This window comes from Mixophyes fleayi, chromosome 3 (assembly GCF_038048845.1).
Source record: "Mixophyes fleayi isolate aMixFle1 chromosome 3, aMixFle1.hap1, whole genome shotgun sequence".
Lineage (NCBI taxonomy): Eukaryota > Metazoa > Chordata > Amphibia > Anura > Limnodynastidae > Mixophyes > Mixophyes fleayi.
Genome location: NC_134404.1, coordinates 1,393,724 through 1,417,272, shown reverse-complemented (window position 1 = coordinate 1,417,272; position 23,549 = coordinate 1,393,724). Strand labels below are relative to the sequence as shown.

Here is a 23,549-nt window from a genome sequence, read left to right as displayed (position 1 = left end):
CAAATCAATATTTTGTTATTACCATTGAGTTGAAGGGGTCAGTGGCGCGGTTGCTTACCAAAATTATCTTTACCGCATTATTAATAAACCCAAGTTATTTGACCAATCATTGTCCCTCTCATTGAAGTATTTATCTCCTGACCACCGGATATCCAACCAAAAAAGAACCTGAATCATGTCTGGAGGACAAGGTAAGGGAAGGAAGTCCCATCAGTACTCGGCCACCACAGATGTAGCTCAGACATTAGGTCTATGACTCGCACTGTATAATATATACATAGACTGGGACTACAGTGTTGTACTGGATCTATAACGTAACATAAGAGGAGGCGATAAAGAGCATTTAATAAGAGACTTAAATAATACAAGATTCCCCCAATTACTGCTCCCCACTCTTCACTCGAAGGACCACCGGTACAGATGTACAAGGGATCATCCCCAGGTCGGTGATCACTAGATCCACGAGATCGGGGGGTGTGACATCATACACCAAGTTCAGGAGTCGCAGAAATTGGCTCTTCTCCCACTGTCCGAGGGGACATCTACCCTTCCGGGTGACGATCAGGTCGTCCGGATCATCTGAATACAGCGAGAGACAAGGTGGAGAAAGACATTGGAGACCGGAGAATCTGCTTTTATACTGAGCGGGTTTCCATGTGACTCCCCAAATACAAGAGCCCATGTTATATTAGCAGTCAAATATGAGGGATAATGGAAGACACTTCTACATAAGACCAGTAAAGGACTATAAACCAATATTTTCCCCTTTATATTGGTCTAATGTAAGTAATAAGGTGGAAGTGTATAAAACATTTCTGTTATAGGACTTTATATAGTCACTATGAGGCAGAGATCCCTTCATATCCTGGTGTGATAAGACTCTCACAGTACTGGTGCTGCACAAAAGGGGGTTCAAAATGGGAAATCCAGTAGAATGTGACGTATTAGAATCTTTAAAATACATTTTCACTCAAGGTCCAGTTTCTAAACCAGCAAAATAATAGAGTAACGAGAAGCGTGATTAAAACACGGCTAACAAACACCTGTACTCATTCATAAACAAATGCTTTTAAAGATTCTAATAACTGTTCCATTTGAATAGATTTGTCCTTTAGAATTTCTTTGTGAATATTAATCGATCCCTGCTTGGGTTCATTGATGGCACCTCCATGAACATTTGAGAATGTTATATATCCAGAAATAATATTTAAAGAAAAGTCTAGCAGGCAGCTAACTGTAATCTGGCTGTACTTTGGAATATTATTAACAGAATACGCAGGTTCTCTGGCGCACGGGGTACACCTGCTTTCCTCACCCAATTCATTGGAGACGAAGGAGTCAGTCTGGACCTTCTCGCAGAACTTGTAGGTCTCGCAGCACACCAGCACCGGGACATTGTGAGCTTTGGCAATCAGCGCTATCTGGGAGGTACCCACGCGTGACATGACGTATCCATTCGCTAGAAGAGCGTGAGCTCCCAGGAACACCTTAGACACCTGAGGAGAAGACAGGATATGGTACATATTATAGTTATATGTTCTCCCCACCAGTCTAAGAATCACGTGACTGGTCTGCAGGGTTATCCTCCTCGCTGTCAGGTGGGCGGCCACGTTATTCCCAAGAAAGGACTAGAAGACGTACGACATCCCTGACATTACAGAATATCACATCCATCCCACCTCCTAGTGACGTCTTCTCACAGCTTTAATCTACCCTCTGTAATCCCCTGACTCTCGCCTTCTGGGATAGTTTCTAGTCAGAGTCTCAGCAGGACACGTATGTTGAGATCCACGTGTCCGGGTAAACATCCCTCCACTTACCTCGGGCAGGATGTAAGAAATAGCGGTGATCATGATGTACGTGCAGTGAATGCCACAGTTCGCCAGTCTTCTCAGGGTCTTTCTCCCCTCTAGCCGTGGCCGACTGTCAACCACGATGACCCGGAAGCTCTTCCCGCTGTTGTGCGCCTCGCAGAGTGTGAATGTTACCAGAGAGGAGCTGAGAGAGTAACACACACATTACTCATACCAGCCCCAGAGGCTGTTCTCTGATTCGCAGTAGGTGCGTTTACAGAGACATAATGACGTACTCACCAGCCATACACCAAGATGACGTCATCCTCACTGATCTTCTCGGCTGCGGACTTGGAAATGGCCTCAGCTGCCAGGTGGATCTTCTCACGGATGTAGTTGTCAATACATTGATACAGCTCATCCTTCACCTGAGGCAGAGAGAGGACAAAGTGATCCAGGAGGAATATGACAAGGTGCAGATGGGCCGTTTATCTATGAATGATGTTACCGGTTGATTACTGATACTTGTCATAGGAAGGTTCAGGGCTTCTGGAACCGAAGCTTTAATGGCTCTACTATAAACGTACCTATAGGGTGGAGCTGCTGCCAGGTGTACGGGACAATCCTCCCAACATATAACAAAGCATTACATCCTTCTCTCTAATGCTATAGGACACAGACTGTGGCTCCACCCTCTGACTGGCTCCTCCTCTTACCTATAAACCTCCCCAGGGTGTCAGTAGACAAGCAAGCAGAAACGGGAAGACCGAGCCTCCTTGGCTGTGCCAGACTCTGTCCCCATACAAGCATCAGAGAACAGGACTTAACAGGAAGTGTAATAATCTCCATTCTTTTTGCAGCAGGGGGACTCAGATGACGAGATGCCCCAAGTCCCTCCATAACAGCCAAGAGAAACGTCTAATGCAAAAATAGACTCATGAAGGACCATTCCTGAAAAAGCAGAGTCTGCAAAAGCGCCCACATCCACCTTGGTAAGTTTGGTATAAGGTTCACAAAAGGGGCTGACAAAGCCCTATGAAGGAACCACTGCATGGACAGAGAGCTGGAAGACCTTCCCTTGTATAGGAAAATAAGCCAAAACCGAAAGTAATCACTTTACACTTAATAGGGAACAATCCCTAGTGTAACGATTACATGTCAGGCCTGATCCTAATTACAGTACATTTCTAGTTCTTCAGCAATTTAAACTCTACTCCTTAATCTTTACTCCATTAAAGTAATTACTGTGTAACTCATCCATTCACTACACCTAGTCTTCACTAATTAAATGAAATCATTTCACTAGATCATTTTATCTACAGATGCTCGGCACTGCAATGGGTAATGTATTTGCACCACTTTACCCTGTTTTACTTTTGTTGTATGGGGTAGATTATACACTACCCAGTTCACATTTGGAACAAATCTAGGGCTCTGGCATCAATAGATTATGTTAACTGCCTGTGTTATTTTATATGGAAAGAGGAAGAACAATCCCTTCTTTCCGTATTTAATTTTATAATTCATGCATTCAATTTGGTTTTCACTTCAGAATTCGGCCATATAGCCAATAAAAGGTAAATTGTAGAAATAGATTTTGTACCGTCCCAAATATTTTGCCAACAACGTCCTCTTATGACCATCCAAAAAGGGGGAGGGGGAGAGTGAGAGAGATAACCTGAGGAACGGGATCAGGGATGGAGGTCTCGGGAGTAGGCAGACGGATGGTGTCACAGGGTACTTCTGTTCAGGCTATCCCTCCATACAACCAAAATAAATAATGGGCACAGAGACAAAAACTGGGCTGGCGGGGTCAGCTTCTTGATTCTCCAGTGCCCCATAGAGGGCGGAGCCTTAGCCACAGGCTGTGTCCTACTGCAGAAGGAGATTAGGACCGTTGTCAGGCCTGAGACCTGTGATGCTGACAGAACTTCTAGTAAAGCAGGAGAGATGGAGAAGATGCCAGATCTCAGGACTGAACGAGCTTTAACTTGTGTCCCCATCTCTACAATAAGGGACTGATGCGTTTATCTAGAACTGTAGGGATGATAAATTAAGGTTACAGAGGGAAGATGCCTTAATCCTTAGGAGCTAACCAATGGGTTATTTAAGACATGGTCTCCAGGTGTGAAGGGTCAACACTCACCTCCTCCTCTCCTTTCGTTCGGCTGACACCAGAGATCTCTTTCTTAATGTATTTTATAGCATTTCCCATACTGGCTGACAGAGGGCGGCACTGAGTCAGAAAACTGCAAGGAAAGAAAAACTCATCAGGTCACATACCAGGCTATTAGTAATACCTGCCCCCCTCCCCCTAGAAGGACCTCTTCCCCAATCCCTCACCGGAAACATCTTCTCTACCCATAGACTGACCTCTCCCCTCCCCCTCCTCCTCGGTCGGCCTTTCCCTTCCCCCTTCTATGCTGGCCTCTCCCCTACCCCCTCCTCCTAGGCCGGCCTCTCCCCTCCCCCTCCTCGGTCGGCCTTTCCCTTCCCCCTTCTATGCTGGCCTCTCCCCTACCCCCTCCTCCTAGGCCGGCCTCTCCCCTAAACCCTCCTCCTAGGCCGGCCTCTCCCCTAAACCCTCCTCCTAGGCCGGCCTCTCCCCTCCCACCTCCTCCTCATACACCGACCTCTCCCCCTCCTAAGCCGGCCTCTCCCCTACCCCCTCCTCCACTTAGGTCGGCCTCTCCCCTACCCCACCTCCTCATACACCAGCCTCTCCCCCTCATAGATCAGTCTATCCCCTCCCCCTTCTCATAGACAGGCCTCTCTTTCTAATGGACCTTTCCGCAATCCTAATATACAGACATCAAGACACTGATCCCTCACCTGATGGATGGCTTCAATCTGTTGACCAGGTCACGTGACAGCTCCTCATTGGGTGGGGTGTTGTAGTCCCTAATAACCTGTCATGTAATGTAAAAATTGTCAATATGCATCAGTGAGAGTTAAACAGGACGAGGAAGGAAGATGACGGGGGCTGCGCTGGGTGTAATCCGAGGACGAGGAAGGGAAGATAGTGGGGGCTGCGCTGGGTGTAATCAGAGGATGAGGAAGGGAAGATAGTGGGGGCTGCGCTGGGTGTAATCCGAGGACGAGGAAGGGAAGATAGTGGGGGCTGCGCTGGGTGTAATCAGAGGATGAGGAAGGGAAGATAGTGGGGGCTGCGCTGGGTGTAATCCGAGGACGAGGAAGGGAAGATGGCGGGGGCTGCGCTGGGTGTAATCCGAGGACGAGGAAGGGAAGATGGCGGGGGCTGCGCTGGGTGTAATCCGAGAACGAGGAAGGGAAGATGGCGGGGGCTGCGCTGGGTGTAATCCGAGAACGAGGAAGGGAAGATGGCGGGGGCTGCGCTGGGTGTAATCAGAGGATGAGAAAGGGAAGATGGCGGGGGCTGTGCTGGGTGTAATCAGAGGATGAGGAAGGGAAGATGGCGGGGGCTGTGCTAGGTGTAATCAGAGGATGAGGAAGGGAAGATATAGTGGGGGGGAGGCTGCGCTGGGTGTAATCCGAGGACGAGGAAGGGAAGATGGCGGGGGCTGCGCTGGGTGTAATCAGAGGATGAGGAAGGGAAGATGGTGGGGGCTGCGCTGGGTGTAATCAGAGGATGAGGAAGGGAAGATAGTGGGGGCTGCGCTGGGTGTAATCCGAGGACGAGGAAGGGAAGATGGCGGGGGCTGCGCTGGGTGTAATCCGAGGACGAGGAAGGGAAGATGGCGGGGGCTGCGCTGGGTGTAATCAGAGGACGAGGAAGGGAAGATGGCGGGGGCAGCGCTGGGTGTAATCAGAGGATGAGGAAGGGAAGATGGCGGGGGCTGCGCTGGGTGTAATCAGAGGATGAGGAAGGGAAGATGGCGGGGGCTGCGCTGGGTGTAATCAGAGGATGAGGAAGGGAAGATGGCGGGGGCTGCGCTGGGTGTTATCTGAGGACGAGGATGGGAAGATGGCGGGGGCTGCGCTGGGTGTAATCAGAGGACGAGGAAGGGAAGATAGTGGGGGCTGCGCTGGGTGTAATCAGAGGATGAGGAAGGGAAGATGGCGGGGGCTGCGCTGGGTGTAATCCGAGGACGAGGAAGGGAAGATGGCGGGGGCTGCGCTGGGTGTTATCTGAGGACCAGGAAGGGAAGATGGCGGGGGCTGCGCTGGGTGTAATCAGAGGATGAGGAAGGGAAGATGGTGGGGGCTGCGCTGGGTGTAATCCGAGAACGAGGAAGGGAAGATGGTGGGGGCTGCGCTGGGTGTAATCCGAGAACGAGGAAGGGAAGATGGCGGGGGCTGCGCTGGGTGTAATCCGAGAACGAGGAAGGGAAGATGGCGGGGGCTGCGCTGGGTGTAATCAGAGGATGAGGAAGGGAAGATGGTGGGGGCTGCGCTGGGTGTAATCCGAGGACGAGGAAGGGAAGATGGCGGGGGCTGCGCTGGGTGTAATCAGAGGACGAGGATGGGAAGATGGTGGGGGCTGCGCTAGGTGTAATCAGAGGACGAGGATGGGAAGATGGTGGGGGCTGCGCTAGGTGTAATCCGAGGACGAGGAAGGGAAGATGGCGGGGGCTGCGCTGGGTGTAATCAGAGGATGAGGAAGGGAAGATGGCGGGGGCTGCGTTGGGTGTAATCCGAGGACGAGGAAGGGAAGATGGCGGGGGCTGCGCTGGGTGTTATCTGAGGACGAGGAAGGGAAGATGGCGGGGGCTGCGCTGGGTGTTATCTGAGGATGAGGAAGGGAAGATGGCAGGGGCTGCGCTGGGTGTAATCAGAGGACGAGGAGGGGAAGATGGTGGGGGCTGCGCTAGGTGTAATCCGAGGACGAGGAAGGGAAGATGGCAGGGGCTGCGCTGGGTGTAATCAGAGGACGAGGAAGGGAAGATGGTGGGGGACTGCGCTGGGTGTAATCCGAGGACGAGGAAGGGAAGATGGTGGGGGACTGCGCTGGGTGGAAAGGGTACCAGTTGAATAAGAGTTCAGTATTGGATTAGTAGCAGGCGATACAGGATTTGTAGGGGGCAGATGTCTGTTTCTAGGGTAACAGAGGACAGCAGGGGACATTACCTGTTTGAAGCAGTGTAATAATGCGATACAGCGCGAGTTTGAGCCACTGATAATACCCTGTGAGTACTGGAGGCCGAGTCTCACCACTGCAGGGTGTATTACAGAGGACGGGATACTATGGAAGAACAGAGAGAGTAACAGTCATCCTCATACATCTGCAGAGTAATATCATCAATGTTCTGCTAATAGTTACACAGAACAACATGTGAATCAGGGCACCAATCACACCGGCCCACGAGGAAGTACGAGCAATGGCTGCTGCTCCGGTCACTGCTTTAGAGGACATAACCTTTGGGTGGTATGCAGGGAACCCCCTATTCCTCTAGATAAATAATAAGCTTAAAATCAGAATCGCAGGATTATTTACAAACCGATGTTCCGTCCAGAACATTAATAACAACAATATATTGATAACATTTCAAGCTTGAAGAACAAACGTTCTCATTATATTCTTATTTTATTAATGTTCTGGCCGGAACATCTGTAAATAAAACTGTGATTCTGAAATTAGAATCATTACCATATTATCTGTACTGCTACATGTACGCATCAGGTACTTGAATGCTGTGTTTAAGGTGTTTGAATGCTACATGCTCTATTCCTCATGCGCTAACAGGAACATACACTGTATCGGTAAAGACGTAATGTATGATCTATAGCACAAAGCACAGCGTTGTACAATGCGCCTGATGAGGGCGCTATAACGCGCGTATTTCTCACCTCATCTGCTGAGTGAGGGGAATCTTGCGGCTGTATTGATGGAGGTGAGAGAACAGGCTGACTTTTGCACCGTAATCCTGACGCAAAGGAACCTGGAAAGTAAATGAAGCGGCGTTAGATAAATCCAGGTTATCCGACTTTGTGAGAAATTAATAAAAATGTTGAGTATTTAACAGTAAAGTAATTTGTGGAACAACATGTTCCATTCTGGTCCAGTTACTCTCAGTCTCCAAGTACACTAATTACTACGGCCATCCGTGTGTATTTGGAGTACAATACAGTAACCACAAGTAATCGTTTTATACATAAGAGATTTCTATGTTATCAGTTATGTCTGTGCTATTTTATATCACAAATATTTCCTCATTAAATCCTTCTCCTAGCTGATGGTATTGACTATCACAACTGGGGGGCAGAACAAGATGTAAAACTTAAAACTCCTCTCCATAAACATCCTCCCTATGATGGGGAAATGGTGGAAATTCACGTTCCTCACTCTAGGCGAAGTACATCAGCCCACTTCAAAGCCCCCAGCCACCCCGTCCAGCCTTCCTCCTATCACAGACTCCGAAATCCTCTCACTACTACCCTCTCGCCTCCGACACTTGCAGTCACCTAGTCCTCCTCTACCAGCATCTTCCCTCCTGCCTTCAACAAAACAAAACACACGCTCGTCACTGCCAACATCAAGAAGCCATCTCTCAACCCTGCCTCTCTCTCCAGCTACCGTCCTCCTACTCCCTTTCCTTTCCAAACTTCTCGAATGGCCAGTCAACAACCGTTTATCACACTGTTTCAATGTTCACTCCCTCCTTGATCCCTTACAACCAGGTCCTGCTGGTTTAGCTTCTACCTCTATGATGGTTCCTTCAGTGTCTCTTCCTCTGGTGCCAGCTCCCCCTCATCTTCCTCTGTCTGTCAGGGTTCCACAAGGCTCTGATCTTGGCCCATTACATTTCTCTTTTTACACCTCCTGCCTTGGTTCAGCCTCCGATATCACCTCTATGCTGATGACACACTAATCCACCTTTCCTCCCCTGACCGCTCACCTCTTCTACGTGTTGGACTGCCGCTCTGCCATCTCCACCTGGATGGCTGGACGCAACCTCAAGCTCAATATATCCAAAACGGAGCTCAAAGTCTTCTCACGGCCCAGTGTCACATCCTCTACTCCTATCTCCCTTAAGCTTGATGGTGTCGTCCTCTCCCCGTGCACCATGGACTTCTAATATTTAGATACCTTACAGTAGTCAGTGTGTTCGCCCATATAGGAGATGTCACATCGGAGATCCCATCCTACATCTTTTAGCCCCATAATCTACATGATCCAGTGTGTGTACCACGAGATGTAGTGATTGCAGCACAGGTAGATGGGATGACACCACAACACTCATATACTAGCGAACGAGCGGTGGTGAGAACCCCGGCCTCATCAGTAAGGCGTAGGGTGAGCACTCTCATCAAGTCGGATTTAAGCCCGTTTCCCTGGGAAAGTCAGTAGTAAGTGCTCCCCAATCCCAGACCGTCCCCTAGCGGCAGGCTCGTCCTTCTAGGTACTGAATACAACAGTGTAACTCATACGTTCACCCTCTCTCCAAACATCTAAAGTTATTCATTTTTGTTTCCTCCGGGAGAGTAGTTCTCAGATAAGGAACATCAGTTCTGACCAGACCAGAGGTGGCCAATCATACGTACAGCTGTAACCATCTCCAAAGTGTTGTCAGGGCACCAGTGGTCTGAGAACACCCCCCCTCGCAAGCACTTGGACCAGCCACCCCAAAAGTCAATGTACTACACCCCCGCTACCCCGTCATTGTCACTGTTCTGAGCATCACGAGTCAGCGTGCCGTAGTTCAAGAATTAGAGTGCCACAATTATCAGAACCCTCCAGGGTCCGGGTACTACTATTCCAAGAATCTGTTCTAAGAACCAACCCCCCCTCCCCCCAAGTACCAGGGAGCCACTGTTCCCAGAAACTCCAATGCCCCCCCCCCCACGTACCAGGGTGTCACTATTCCCAGACCCCCCCCCCCCAGTACCTGGGTGCCACTGTTCCCAGAACCCCCCCACCCACCCCCACGTAACAGGGTGCCACTGTTCCCAGACCCCCCCCCAGTACCAGGATGCCACTATTCCAAGAAACCCCCTCCCCCCCTAGTACCCCCAAGTACCAGGGTGCCACTATTCCCAGAAACTCCCCCCCCCCAGTACCTGGGTGCCACTGTTCCCAGAACCCCCCCCCCCCCCCCAAGTACCAGGGTGCCACTGTTCCCAGAACCTCCCCCCCACTACCAGAGTGCCACTGTTCCCAGAACCTCCCTCCCCCCACTACCAGGGTGCCACTGTTCCCAGACCCACCCCCCCCCCAGTAACAGGGTGCCACTGTTCCCAGAACCCTCCCCCCCACGTACCAGGGTGCCACTGTTCCCAGACCCCCACCCCCCCAGTACCAGGGTGCCACTGTTCCCAGAACCCCCCCCCCAAGTACCAGGGTGCCACTGTTCCCAGAACCCCCCCCCCCCCCGTACCAGGGTGCCACTGTTCCCAGAACCCCCCCCAAGTACCAGGGTGCCACTGTTCCCAGAACCCCCCCCAGTACCAGGGTGCCACTGTTCCCAGAACCCCCCCCAGTACCAGGGTGCCACTGTTCCCAGAAACCCCCCCCCCCAGTACCAGGGTGCCATTGTTCCCAGAACCCCCCCCCAGTACCAGGGTGCCACTGTTCCCAGAACCCCCCCCCAGTACCAGGGTGCCACCCAAGTACCAGGGTGCCACTGTTCCCAGAACCTCCCCACCCCACTACCAGGGTGCCACTATTCCCAGAACCCCCCCAGTACCAGGGTGCCACTGTTCCCAGAACCCCCCCCCCCCAAGTACCAGGGTGCCACTGTTCCCAGAACCCCCCCCCAGTACCAGGGTGCCACTGTTCCCAGAACCCCCTCCCAAGTACCAGGGTGCCACTATTCCCAGAACCCCCCCGCCCCCCACAGGACCAGGGTGCCGCTCTTCTGACAAACCCCCTCCAGGAGTCAGGTGCTACTGAGACACCAACAGAGAAGGTGAAAGAATAAATATCTAACAATCGGTGGTGTCTCAATTGGTTCCGCACATGGGTCAGGACACAGAGAATTCAGTCACTTTAGGAGAACACAGCACACAAAGCGTTAAACACTCTCAAACCTCCGTCTCAGGGCCATGTATGAGCGGCTCACTCTGTGCCTTCTAAGGGGCAAAGAGATGATTACAGTAACCATGAGCCCCCAACATCACTATACACAACCGGGGGCTACACTGTGGGCACCTGGAGGACTGGGGAACGGCTGTTGAACCGGGTGCATAGAAGCCGACCCTGCGCCAGGTTCAAACTGTTGGGGATCAGGTCTTATCCTATACTTAATGCAACGCATTTGGTGACCCCAGGGCACTTAACCAGCAATACAAGCAACAGCTTCAAACACACAGAAATGACAGTTAATAAAACAGTCCCGACGTCCGTTCCACCCTCAGGGTTAATTTAAGACATAAATTGGGCTAAACGGAGAAACATTACAAGAGAAAAACTGAAAAGTGTTCTGTAACGATGGGTACTGTTAGAGGTGCTAGGAGGTTGGACGTCCCTGTGATAGTTATATTATTACAGCATGTCTTCCGCATTATCCACCTCTCCACACAGAGGCGCTCTTCCAGGCAGCCGAGTCCTCTCCAGAGATCACACCTTGAAATGCGCTGGTGGATAATTTAGGAACCCTAGTGCAACACTGGCACCACGAGTGATCTCATACGTCATAAAGTCACTATTGTACCTGTTGTCTTTCCAGTTTCTTTGCCAATTTTTTCTGTGCTGCCGGATCATCCACTTGGACATGTTCTGGAAGACGTTTCACTGCAGAAAAAGTACAAAGATGACGGATGCTCATTAGAAAGAACCTGGGAGACTGGAGAATGTTTCACGTGTTGGCGCTCAGGACATAAGGAGATCATGCATTGGATTTTTTTTTATACAACGTAAAATTAATTTAAACAAGGCATACAGATAGGTGATGGGGATTTAGTCACCATAGCTAGGAGACAGGGCACTCCACGTCTCCTCATCTCTGCTACCCAATCCAACTTCTTTTTCTTCTGTTAACGAAAATGGTTCTTCACACTCCTCTATTCCCCCTCAATCTGTCCTCCTGATGCCATTCCCTCCTAACTACTACACTCCAACTTTGCCTGCTTCTAGCTCATGTCTTCACCCTGTCCCTCTCCATTGGCACTTCCCCTTACATCTTCAAACACGCATTCATCTCTCCTGTCCTCGAGAATCCATCACTCCACCAATTACTCCTGCATTTATTTCCTCCCAAAACTTTTGAGCAACTTGCATACAACCAACTCACCTTCTCTCCTCTACATCCCTCCTTAACCCTCTGAAAACGGGCTTCAACATGCCATCGAATCTATCCTCACTAAAGTGATCAACACTCTAACAGATAAGTCTAAGGGTCACTCCTACTTAATCACGCTCGTTGATGACCTACCACTTCTGATACAGTCGACCAACTTCTTCCCCTGCAAACCCTTTAAGGAACAGTTCTCTCCTGGTTCACCTCCTACATTTCTGAACACTCCTACTTCTGGCACATTCTCCCCTTCCACTCTTGGGCTTCTTGAAGGCTCTACCTTGGCCCCCTGCCTTTTCTGTTCTCTCAGTGAACTAATTTGCCAATCTGGCCTCCACTACCAGCTCTATGTACACAACACCCAATGCTACCTTTCCTCCACTGACCTCTCCCCTTCTCTATTATCGCATGGGTCCAACTGCCTTTTCCACCTGGATGTCCCACTACTACCAAATGCTCAATATGTCAAAACAGAGCTCATCATCTTCCCTCTTCCGAGTATTCTCCCGTGCTGCTTCCCACTTATGGAACACACTACCCTGGTTCTCCAGGCTCATCCCACAACTTACCATCGCTCTCTCTCAAAACCCATCACTTCACTATATCCTATTCCACTAAATACGGATACTACTCCCTCTGGGTGTACAGCTCCAGCCCCATGCCCACTCCTGTCCCACTAGCTCCTATTGTCCCAACATTACCCTCTCCCTCTAGACAGTAACCACTCTCTGCCTCACTTCTGCACCTTCATCAACCTTGCCATGCACCAGGTGTCACCCGAGGCTCCCTGGTGAAAGCACGTCACTGCATGCCCTGCTGTCCAAATCTTCTTCACTGTGTCCTTCACTCTTGTAATCACAGGTAGAAGACCCTGCAACCCCACCTCATACACAGGACACTAAAAAACAGAGGGTGATAGAAGCCAAGGGAGATTATAGGGACGAGGATCCTAGGTATTTTTACTTCCCCGTCTACTAAAATGCTGTAGTAGATAAAGGAACATAACAGTTGGAAGTGTTTAATATTAAATTACGGGAGGATGGAGAACAGCAATCACAGAAGGGGGATAAGAGAATTTCTCCATTGGAAAGACAAACACTCCCAACTTCTCTCACCTGTTTGGCCATCACTAGGCTGAACCTTGACTTTGGTTGGCCCGGGTACAGTGTTCTGTTCAGCCTTTTTATTCTGTTTCTGGGTGCGCTCAGCCTCTTGTCTGGCTCTTCGTTCCGCTCGCAGCTCGGACTTGCTCTTCCCTCCTGACGGCACCTCGGACGCTACCCCAGGGACAGTTGGTGGTGCAGGGCATGGAGTGTTAGGTATGGTAACAGGGCACGGTGTGTCTACTAAAACATCAAATACATCAGTGTAGAGAAACAAGTATAGAGCTGTCATTAAACACATAAATATAATACCTGTGTCATACCACTTATACCTGTCTCCCCCCAAGTCTGATAGTTCCTCCTTGTGTCACTTTACTATTAACTCCAACTCACCACTCTAAAACATCCAAGATTCCCCTCATTCCCCAACAAACTTCCATCTCATCAACCTAACAAATCACAGCTTCTCCTCATTCCCCAACATACCTCCATCTCTCCACCCCAACACCTCGTAGCTTCTCCTCATTCCCGAACATACCTCCATCTCTCCACCCCAACATCTCATAGCTTCCCCTCAATTCCGAACATACCTCCATCTCTCCACCCCAACACCTCGTAGCTTCTCCTCATTCCCGAACATACCTCCATCTCTCCACCCCAACATCTCATAGCTTCCCCTCATTCCCGAACATACCTCCATCTCATCATCCCAACACCTCATAGCTTCTCCTCATTCCCCAACATACCTCCATCTCTCCACCCCAACACCTCATAGCTTCCCCTCATTCCCCAACATACCTCCATCTCTCCACCCCAACACCTCGTAGCTTCTCCTCATTCCCGAACATACCTCCATCTCAAGTCCGGAGCCATCACCTATCTTTGACGGGCATCTTTTTCAACTTCGTGCCCTTCTGAGGTTTTGTGCTTCACAATTTCCCTATGTACCTAGCCTTGTAAATGACCCAGAGACAGGTATGGTTTTTGACATTGCATTTTAGAGGGGAAGCCTTGGAATGGTTAAGCCCATATATAGAGACTAATCATCCTATCTTATCAGACTTGCAATTCTTTACTGAGGCAGCAATCGGCAAGTTTGTGACATCTCTCGCTATGCCATCTTGTGGGGCCTCTGTACATTCGAAAATTCAACCTATCCCATCAGGACAAGATATGCCACTGTGCTCCACCCAATTGTTTGAGGCTCCCGTTCAGAGGAATTCTTGCAAGAAGAAAAGGCGAAAAAAGAGAGCAGGGTCTGTGGTGCATCGACTTTCCTCTGGCATGATCTCCCTTACAGTGGTCTACGATTCAGACTGTATTAACCATTTTGGAAATGGTGCGTCAGGAATCCGCCTTAAGAGGGGGGTTGCTGTCAGGATCTGCCTCGTTTCCCCTGCAGCTTCATCTCAGTAGCTCCTGCCTCTCAGACTTATTGGCCTTCATTATTGTATTCATTGAATGTTTCTGCGGCCGTATCTATTCTCTATCAGAGGTGCTGCTATTGTCCTTGCATCTTCCTACTACTAGGAGTTACCTTGCTGCACTAATTAATCACCAGCACCTGATGTCTCTCTACTTATAACTTCCACTCCCAGTATACCTTGCTGGTCATTGTTGTTTCTTTGCCTTCCTTATGGTTTGTTCTCCCTGCTGCTTCTGTGCTCTAGGACTCCACATCCTGCTGCTACACAACTGCTCCGGATATCTCTCTACCTTCCATTCTACCTGCGTCTGCAGGATTCACTGTGCAGTTTCAGCTATATTATATACATTTATCTGTATTTTCAGAGCAAAACATCTTTATGCTTTAATCATATCCTGGGCTCCATTGCTGTGATTTAGTTTGAAGCGTGACACCAACATACCTCCATATCTCCACCCCAACACCTCACAGCTTCCCTTCATTCCCCAACATACCCCCATCTCACCACCCCAACACCTCACAGCTTCCCTTCATTCCTCAACATACACCATCTCACCACCCCAACACCTCACAGCTTCCCTTCATTCCCCAACATACCCCCATCTCACCACCAACACCTCATAGCTTCCCTTCATTCCCCAACATACCCCCATCTCACCACGCCAACACCTCATAGCTTCCCTTCATTCCCCAACATACCCCATCTCACCACCCCAACACCTCATAGCTTCCCTTCATTCCCCAACATACCCCCAAGCTCACCACCCCAACACCTCACCTCTGAGAGGTTCCACTGACCTCTCTCTATATATGATGGTGGAGAAATGTAAAGCAGTAACTCCCTCCACCAGTTATACTTTTGGATCTAGTCTTTCAGTAGCTGCTACAATAGACAGATCAAGCTAACCTTTCTGAGCAGCGCTCTCCAGTGTTCCCTCCACTGCTTCAGCTGACACCTTCTCCTTGGTCCTCTTTTGCTGCTTCTTTTCCTTTCGCATACGAAGCTTCTCCTCTTTGGACAACTCCTGACCTTTCACCTAGACACAAGAACACACAGACAGTGACATCTCTACTCCTCCTGACCTATCGCCTAGACACAAGTACACACAGACAATGACATGTCTACTCCTCCTGACCTATCACCTAGACACAAGAACACAGACAGTGACATCTCTACTCCTCCTGACCTATCACCTAGACACAAGAACACACAGACAGTGACATCTCTACTCCTCCTGACCTATCACCTAGACACAAGAACACACAGACAGTGACATCTCTACTCCTCCTGACCTATCACCTAGACACAAGTACACACAGACAGTGACATCTCTACTCCTTCTGACCTATCACCTAGACACAAGAACACAGACAGTGACATCTCTACTCCTCCTGACCTATCACCTAGACACAAGTACACACAGACAGTGACATCTCTACTCCTCCTGACCTATCACCTAGACACAAGAACACACAGACAGTGACATCTCTACTCCTCCTGACCTATCACCTAGACACAAGAACACAGACAATGACATCTCTACTCCTCCTGACCTATCACCTAGACACAAGTACACACAGACAGTGACATCTCTACTTCTTCTGACCTATCACCTAGACACAAGAACACACAGACAGTGACATCTCTACTCCTCCTGACCTATCACCTAGACACAAGAACACAGACAGTGACATCTCTACTCCTCCTGACCTATCACCTAGACACAAGAACACACAGACAGTGACATCTCTACTCCTCCTGACCTATCACCTAGACACAAGAACACACAGACAGTGACATCTCTACTCCTCCTGACCTATCACCTAGACACAAGAACACAGACAATGACATCTCTACTCCTCCTGACCTATCACCTAGACACAAGAACACACAGACAGTGACATCTCTACTCCTCCTGACCTATCACCTAGACACAAGAACACAGACAATGACATCTCTACTCCTCCTGACCTATCACCTAGACACAAGTACACACAGACAGTGACATCTCTACTCCTCCTGACCTATCACCTAGACACAAGAACACAGACAGTGACATCTCTACTCCTCCTGACCTATCACCTAGACACAAGAACACACAGTGACATCTCTACTCCTTCTGACCTATCACCTAGACACAAGAACACAGACAGTGACATCTCTACTCCTCCTGACCTATCACCTAGACACAAGAACACACAGACAGTGACATCTCTACTCCTCCTGACCTATCACCTAGACACAAGAACACACAGACAGTGACATCTCTACTCCTCCTGACCTATCACCTAGACACAAGAACACAGACAGTGACATCTCTACTCCTCCTGACCTATCACCTAGACACAAGAACACACAGACAGTGACATCTCTACTCCTCCTGACCTATCACCTAGACACAAGAACACACAGTGACATCTCTACTCCTCCTGACCTATCACCTAGACACAAGAACACACAGACAGTGACATCTCTACTCCTCCTGACCTATCACCTAGACACAAGAACACACAGACAGTGACATCTCTACTCCTCCTGACCTATCACCTAGACACAAGAACACACAGACAGTGACATCTCTACTCCTCCTGACCTATCACCTAGACACAAGTACACACAGACAGTGACATCTCTTCTCCTCCTGACCTATCACCTAGACACAAGAACACACAGACAGTGACATCTCTACTCCTCCTGACCTATCACCTAGACACAAGAACACACAGACAGTGACATCTCTACTCTTCCTGACCTATCACCTAGACACAAGTACACACAGACAGTGACATCTCTACTCCTCCTGACCTATCACCTAGACACAAGAACACAGACAGTGACATCTCTACTCCTCCTGACCTATCACCTAGACACAAGAACACACAGAAAGAGACATCTCTACTCCTCCTGACCTATCACCTAGACACAAGTACACACAGAGACATCTCTAATCCTTCTGACCTATCACCTAGACACAAGAACACAGACAGTGACATCTCTACTCCTCCTGACCTATCACCTAGACACAAGAACACACAGAAAGAGACATCTCTACTCCTCCTGACCTATCACCTAGACACAAGTACACACAGAGACATCTCTACTCCTCCTGACCTATCACCTAGACACAAGAACACACAGAGACATCTCTACTCCTCCTGACCTATCACCTAGACACAAGAACACACAGACAGTGACATCTCTACTCCTTCTGACCTATCACCTAGACACAAGAACACAGACAGTGACATCTCTACTCCTCCTGACCTATCACCTAGACACAAGAACACACAGACAGTGACATCTCTACTCCTTCTGACCTATCACCTAGACACAAGAACACAGACTGTGACATCTCTACCCCTCCTGACCTATCACCTAGACACAAGAACACAGACAGTGACATCTCTACTCCTCCTGACCTATCACCTAGACACAAGAACACACAGACAGTGACATCTCTACTCCTCCTGACCTATCACCTAGACACAAGTACACACAGACAATGACATCTCTACTCCTCCTGACCTATCACCTAGACACAAGAACACACAGACAGTGACATCTCTACTCCTCCTGACCTATCACCTAGACACAAGAACACAGACAGTGACATCTCTACCCCTCCTGACCTATCACCTAGACACAAGAACACAGACAGTGACATCTCTACTCCTCCTGACCTATCACCTAGACACAAGAACACACAGACAGTGACATCTCTACTCCTCCTGACCTATCACCTAGACACAAGTACACACAGACAGTGACATCTCTACCCCTCCTGACCTATCACCTAGACACAAGAACACAGACAGTGACATCTCTACTCCTCCTGACCTATCACCTAGACACAAGAACACACAGACAGTGACATCTCTACTCCTCCTGACCTATCACCTAGACACAAGTACACACAGACAGTGACATCTCTACTCCTCCTGACCTATCACCTAGACACAAGAACACACAGACAGTGACATCTCTACTCCTCCTGACCTATCACCTAGACACAAGAACACAGACTGTGACATCTCTACCCCTCCTGACCTATCACCTAGACACAAGAACACAGACTGTGACATCTCTACTCCTCCTGACCTATCACCTAGACACAAGAACACACAGACAGTGACATCTCTACTCCTCCTGACCTATCACCTAGACACAAGTACACACAGACAGTGACATCTCTACTCCTCCTGACCTATCACCTAGACACAAGAACACAGACAGTGACATCTCTACTCCTCCTGACCTATCACCTAGACACAAGAACACACAGACAGTGACATCTCTACTCCTTCTGACCTATCACCTAGACACAAGAACACAGACAGTGACATCTCTACTCCTCCTGACCTATCACCTAGACACAAGAACACACAGACAGTGACATCTCTACTCCTCCTGACCTATCACCTAGACACAAGAACACACAGACAGTGACATCTCTACTCCTCCTGACCTATCACCTATACACAAGAACACACAAACTATGACATCTCTACTCCTCCTGACCTATCACCTATACACAAGAACACACAAACTATGACATCTCTACTCCTCCTGACCTATCACCTATACACAAGAACACACAAACTATGACATCTCTACTCCTCCTCCTAACTGAGCACGAGATCCTCACTCTCCCTCCTTTACACACATAACCTGCCCCCTTGACCATGTTTCATCCAAGCTCCTACGCACCATCTTGCCCCCCCCAATACTTGCCTGCACCTTGCTCATCTCTTTAACCTTTCTCTCAAATATTAAACATGCTCTTATCTCCCCTACTCTCAAGGAACCCTCTCTTGAGCGCTCATCGCTCTCCAACTACCACTCCAGTTATCTGTTCCCTTTTGCTTCCAAAATTATTGGACGACTTGTCTTTAACTGTCTGATCCACTTTCTCTCCTCCCACACTCTTATTGACCCTTTTAAGTCCGGTTTCCGCCCTACTCTGCCTATTCTTAGCAAGTCAAGGACCACTTCTCCCTTCTCATACTCATTTCCACCACTGTTGATCACTCTCTTCTCCTTGACCTTTATGATTCTGTCCTCTCCTGGGTCGCTTCCTACTTCTCATGTTGCTCCTTCAGTGTCTCTTCTTCCAGCTCTTGCTCCTCTCCTCATCGGTGTCCCCCAATGCACTGTTCTTGGCACTCTACACTTCTCTACCAACACGTGTTCGCTCTGAGAAATTCATACTCCCCTTCGTCCTCCACTACCATTTCTATGCAGACGACACCCAATCTACATTTCACCCCAGACCTCCCACCCTCTTTCCAATCCCGTGTGTCCAACACCCTCTTCTCCATCTCCACCTGGATGAAACAATGCTTGCTGCAACTCAACAAGTCTAAATCTGAGCTCACCATCTTTCCCTTGCTAATGTCACTAACCATCCCCACATGTTCCAAATGCCCTCTGCCAAAATATGCACCTTACTCACACTCAGAGAAAACTAAAACCATCCTGAATGCTGCCGTGTCTTGGCTAATCTTCTCTGCTGCCCCACTTTATAAATACCATACCTTCCTGAACTCAGTTCAAGCTGCTCACCCTCCCGTCTGTACATCTCTGAGCTCGTCACCCCAGCTGTCTCTGTTCTCCTTCCTCTCCAAGACTTCTCACACACTGCTCCTCACCAGCACTTCCCCTCTGTACATATCTGAGCTCGTCACCCCAGCTGTCTCTGTTCTCCTTCCTCTCCAAGACTTCTCCCGCACTGCTCCTCACCAGCACTTCCCCTCTGTACATATCTGAGCTCGTCACCCCAGCTGCCTCAGTCCTCCTTCCTCTCCAAGACATCTCCCGCACTGCTCCTCACCAGCACTTCCCCTCTGTACATCTCTGAGCTCGTCACCCCAGCTGCCTCTGTCCTCCTTCCTCTCCAAGACTTCTCCCACTCTGCTCCTCACCAGCACTTCCCCTCTGTACATCTCTGAGCTCGTCACCCCAGCTGTCTCTGTCCTCCTTCCTCTCCAAGACTTCTCACACACTGCTCCTCAGCAGCACTTCCCCTCTGTACATCTCTGAGCTCGTCACCCCAGCTGTCTCTGTCCTCCTTCCTCTCCAAGACTTCTCATACACTGCTCCTCAGCAGCACTTCCCCTCTGTACATATCTGAGCTCGTCACCCCAGCTGTCTCTGTCCTCCTTCCTCTCCAAGACTTCTCCCACTCTGCTCCTCAGCAGCACTTCCCCTCTGTACATATCTGAGCTCGTCACCCCAGCTGTCTCTGTCCTCCTTCCTCTCCAAGACTTCTCCCACTCTGCTCCTCACCAGCACTTCCCCTCTGTACATATCTGAGCTCGTCACCCCAGCTGTCTCTGTTCTCCTTCCTCTCCAAGACTTCTCCCGCACTGCTCCTCACCAGCACTTCCCCTCTGTACATATCTGAGCTCGTCACCCCAGCTGCCTCTGTCCTCCTTCCTCTCCAAGACTTCTCCCGCACTGCTCCTCACCAGCACTTCCCCTCTGTACATATCTGAGCTCGTCACCCCAGCTGTCTCTGTTCTCCTTCCTCTCCAAGACTTCTCCCGCACTGCTCCTCACCAGCACTTCCCCTCTGTACATATCTGAGCTCGTCACCCCAGCTGCCTCTGTCCTCCTTCCTCTCCAAGACTTCTCCCGCACTGCTCCTCACCAGCACTTCCCCTCTGTACATATCTGAGCTCGTCACCCCAGCTGCCTCTGTCCTCCTTCCTCTCCAAGACTTCTCCCGCACTGCTCCTCACCAGCACTTCCCCTCTGTACATATCTGAGCTCGTCACCCCAGTTGCCTCTGTCCTCCTTCCTCTCCAAGACTTCTCCCGCACTGCTCCTCACCAGCACTTACCCTCTGTACATATCTGAGCTCATCACCCCAGCTGCCTCTGTCCTCCTTCCTCTCCAAGACTTCTCCCGCACTGCTCCTCACCAGCACTTCCCCTCTGTACATCTCTGAGCTCGTCACCCCAGTTGCCTCAGTCCTCCTTCCTCTCCAAGACTTCTCCCGCACTGCTCCTCACCAGCACTTCCCCTCTGTACATCTCTGAGCTCGTCACCCCAGCTGCCTCTGTTCTCCTTCCTCTCCAAGACTTCTCCCGCACTGCTCCTCACCAGCACTTCCCCTCTGTACATATCTGAGCTCGTCACCCCAGCTGCCTCAGTCCTCCTTCCTCTCCAAGACATCTCCCACACTGCTCCTCAGCTGTGGAACTACTCGCCCTACCCGACTGTTCCCCACCCTACAATCCTTCACCACTCACCTCTTTAAGCGGGCCTACCCTACCGCCTCATGTCCATTCCCTCTATATCCTTCATTTCCTCGTCTCCCATCTGTGTCTCTCATAATGCCCTCTCTCTAGAATGTCAGCTCTTACGTACAGGGACCTCTCTCTTAGATATCTCCACCTCGTACGTCCGTGAGGCCATGTCTTCTGCTGTGTGTTCACTCACATGGCTGGAATATGTAACGGTATCCGTATCATATGCATTACCAGCTCATGACTATCCATATATCTGTTATTATACTTATTATATTCACATGTGTCCTATCTGTAGGATGTTTTTAATCTGTAAGATGATGATCCCCCCTCCCCCCCACACACTTTATATACACCACAGACATTATATATATACACACACACACACACACACACACACACACACACAGAGTGACCGTTAAAGGTTTTACCTGTCGACTCTCTGTTTTCTTGTTTTTAACGCCACCTACGAGAGAAGGGAATTGTTAACCACCGAGATAAAGGATAGTGATGATGTAACCCCTGTAGTGATATATAAGAATATTATATGGCAGGATAATGGTGATGTGACCCCTGTAGTGATATATATGTATAATATATGACAGGATAGTGATGATGTAACCTCTGTAATGATATATAAATAAATTATATGGCAGGATAATGGTGATGTGACCCCTGTAGTGATATATAGATAGAATATATGACAGAATGATGATGATGTAACCACTGTAGTGATATATATGTATAATATATGGTAGGATAATGATGATGTGACCCCTGTAATAATATATATGTATAACATATTACAGGATAACAATGATGTAACCCCTGTAATGATATATATGTAGAATATATGGCAGGATAACAGTGATGTGACCCCTGTAGTGATATATATGTATAATATATGACAGGATAAAGGTGATGTGACCCCTGTAGTGATAAATATGTATAACATATTACAGGATAACAATGATGTAACCCCTGTAGTGATATATATGTATATTATATGGCAGGAAAACAATGATGTGACCCCTGTAGTGATATATATGTATAATATATGGCAGGAAAACAATGATGTGACCCCTGTAGTGATATATATGTATAATATATGGCAGGATAATGATGATGTAACCCCTGTAGTGATATATATGTATAATATATGACAGGATAACAGTGATGTGACCCCTGTAATATATATGTATAATATATGGCAGGATAACAATGATGTGACCCCTGTAGTGATATATATGTATAATATATGACAGAATAATGATGATGTGACCCCTGTAATAATATATATGTATAACATATTACAGGATAACAATGATGTAACCCCTGTAATGATATATATGTAGAATATATGGCAGGATAACAGTGATGTGACCCCTGTAGTGGTATATATGTATGATATATGGCAGGATAATGATGATGTAACCCCTGTAGTGATATACATGTATAATATATGGCAGGATAACAGTGATGTGACCCCTGTAGTGATATAGATGATATAATATATGGCAGGATAATGATGATGTAACCCCTGTAGTGATATACATGTATAATATATGGCAGGATAACAGTGATGTGACCCCTGTAGTGATATAGACGATATAATGGTGAATGAACCCCGGCTCTCACCCGGTATCTCGCCCCCCTCCATGTCTGATCTGATCACTGCTTCTCCCGGTGGGATCGGTCACAGCGCAGCCATGCGGCCGGATGACAGACCGGCCATGATAGAAGCTGGCAGAACAGCCTCAGTTACTGGCAGACCTGACCAATCAGCATGAGGCGGGTCGGGAAGGAGCAGCGGCCATCTTTG

At 48.9% G+C, this 23,549-nt stretch overlaps 1 protein-coding gene across 2 annotated transcripts; it reads right to left on the bottom strand.

Annotated features, from left to right (window-relative positions):
• Positions 1 to 328: 328 nt before the first annotated feature.
• EIF2B4 (eukaryotic translation initiation factor 2B subunit delta) lies at positions 329 to 23,482 on the bottom strand. 2 transcript variants are annotated; one of them, XM_075201009.1, is made up of 13 exons: positions 23,366 to 23,482; positions 22,159 to 22,193; positions 15,384 to 15,513; positions 13,063 to 13,293; positions 11,366 to 11,445; positions 7,563 to 7,654; positions 6,843 to 6,957; positions 4,626 to 4,702; positions 3,940 to 4,042; positions 2,094 to 2,221; positions 1,821 to 1,998; positions 1,316 to 1,496; positions 329 to 579 (listed from the first exon to the last, which is right to left on the bottom strand). In XM_075201009.1, exons 1-13 carry the CDS (start codon positions 23,385 to 23,387, stop codon positions 380 to 382), a joined length of 1,572 nt encoding a protein of 523 aa, XP_075057110.1. In that variant the 5' UTR covers positions 23,388 to 23,482; the 3' UTR covers positions 329 to 379. The 2 variants fall into 2 exon arrangements, with proteins under 2 accessions (XP_075057110.1, XP_075057111.1); XM_075201010.1 differs by having other exon boundaries at positions 13,063 to 13,290.
• Positions 23,483 to 23,549: the final 67 nt, after the last annotated feature.

Excerpts from the sequence above, each read along its gene's own strand:
- EIF2B4 (XM_075201009.1), bottom strand. The coding sequence starts at position 23,387 with ATGGAGGGGGGCGAGATACCGG. Across the intron at positions 7,655-11,365 it reads AGAAACTGGAAAGACAACAG|GTTCCTTTGCGTCAGGATTA; the intron begins GTACAATAGTGA and ends TTTACTTTCCAG. Across the intron at positions 4,703-6,842 it reads TATTACACTGCTTCAAACAG|GTTATTAGGGACTACAACAC; the intron begins GTAATGTCCCCT and ends ATTACATGACAG.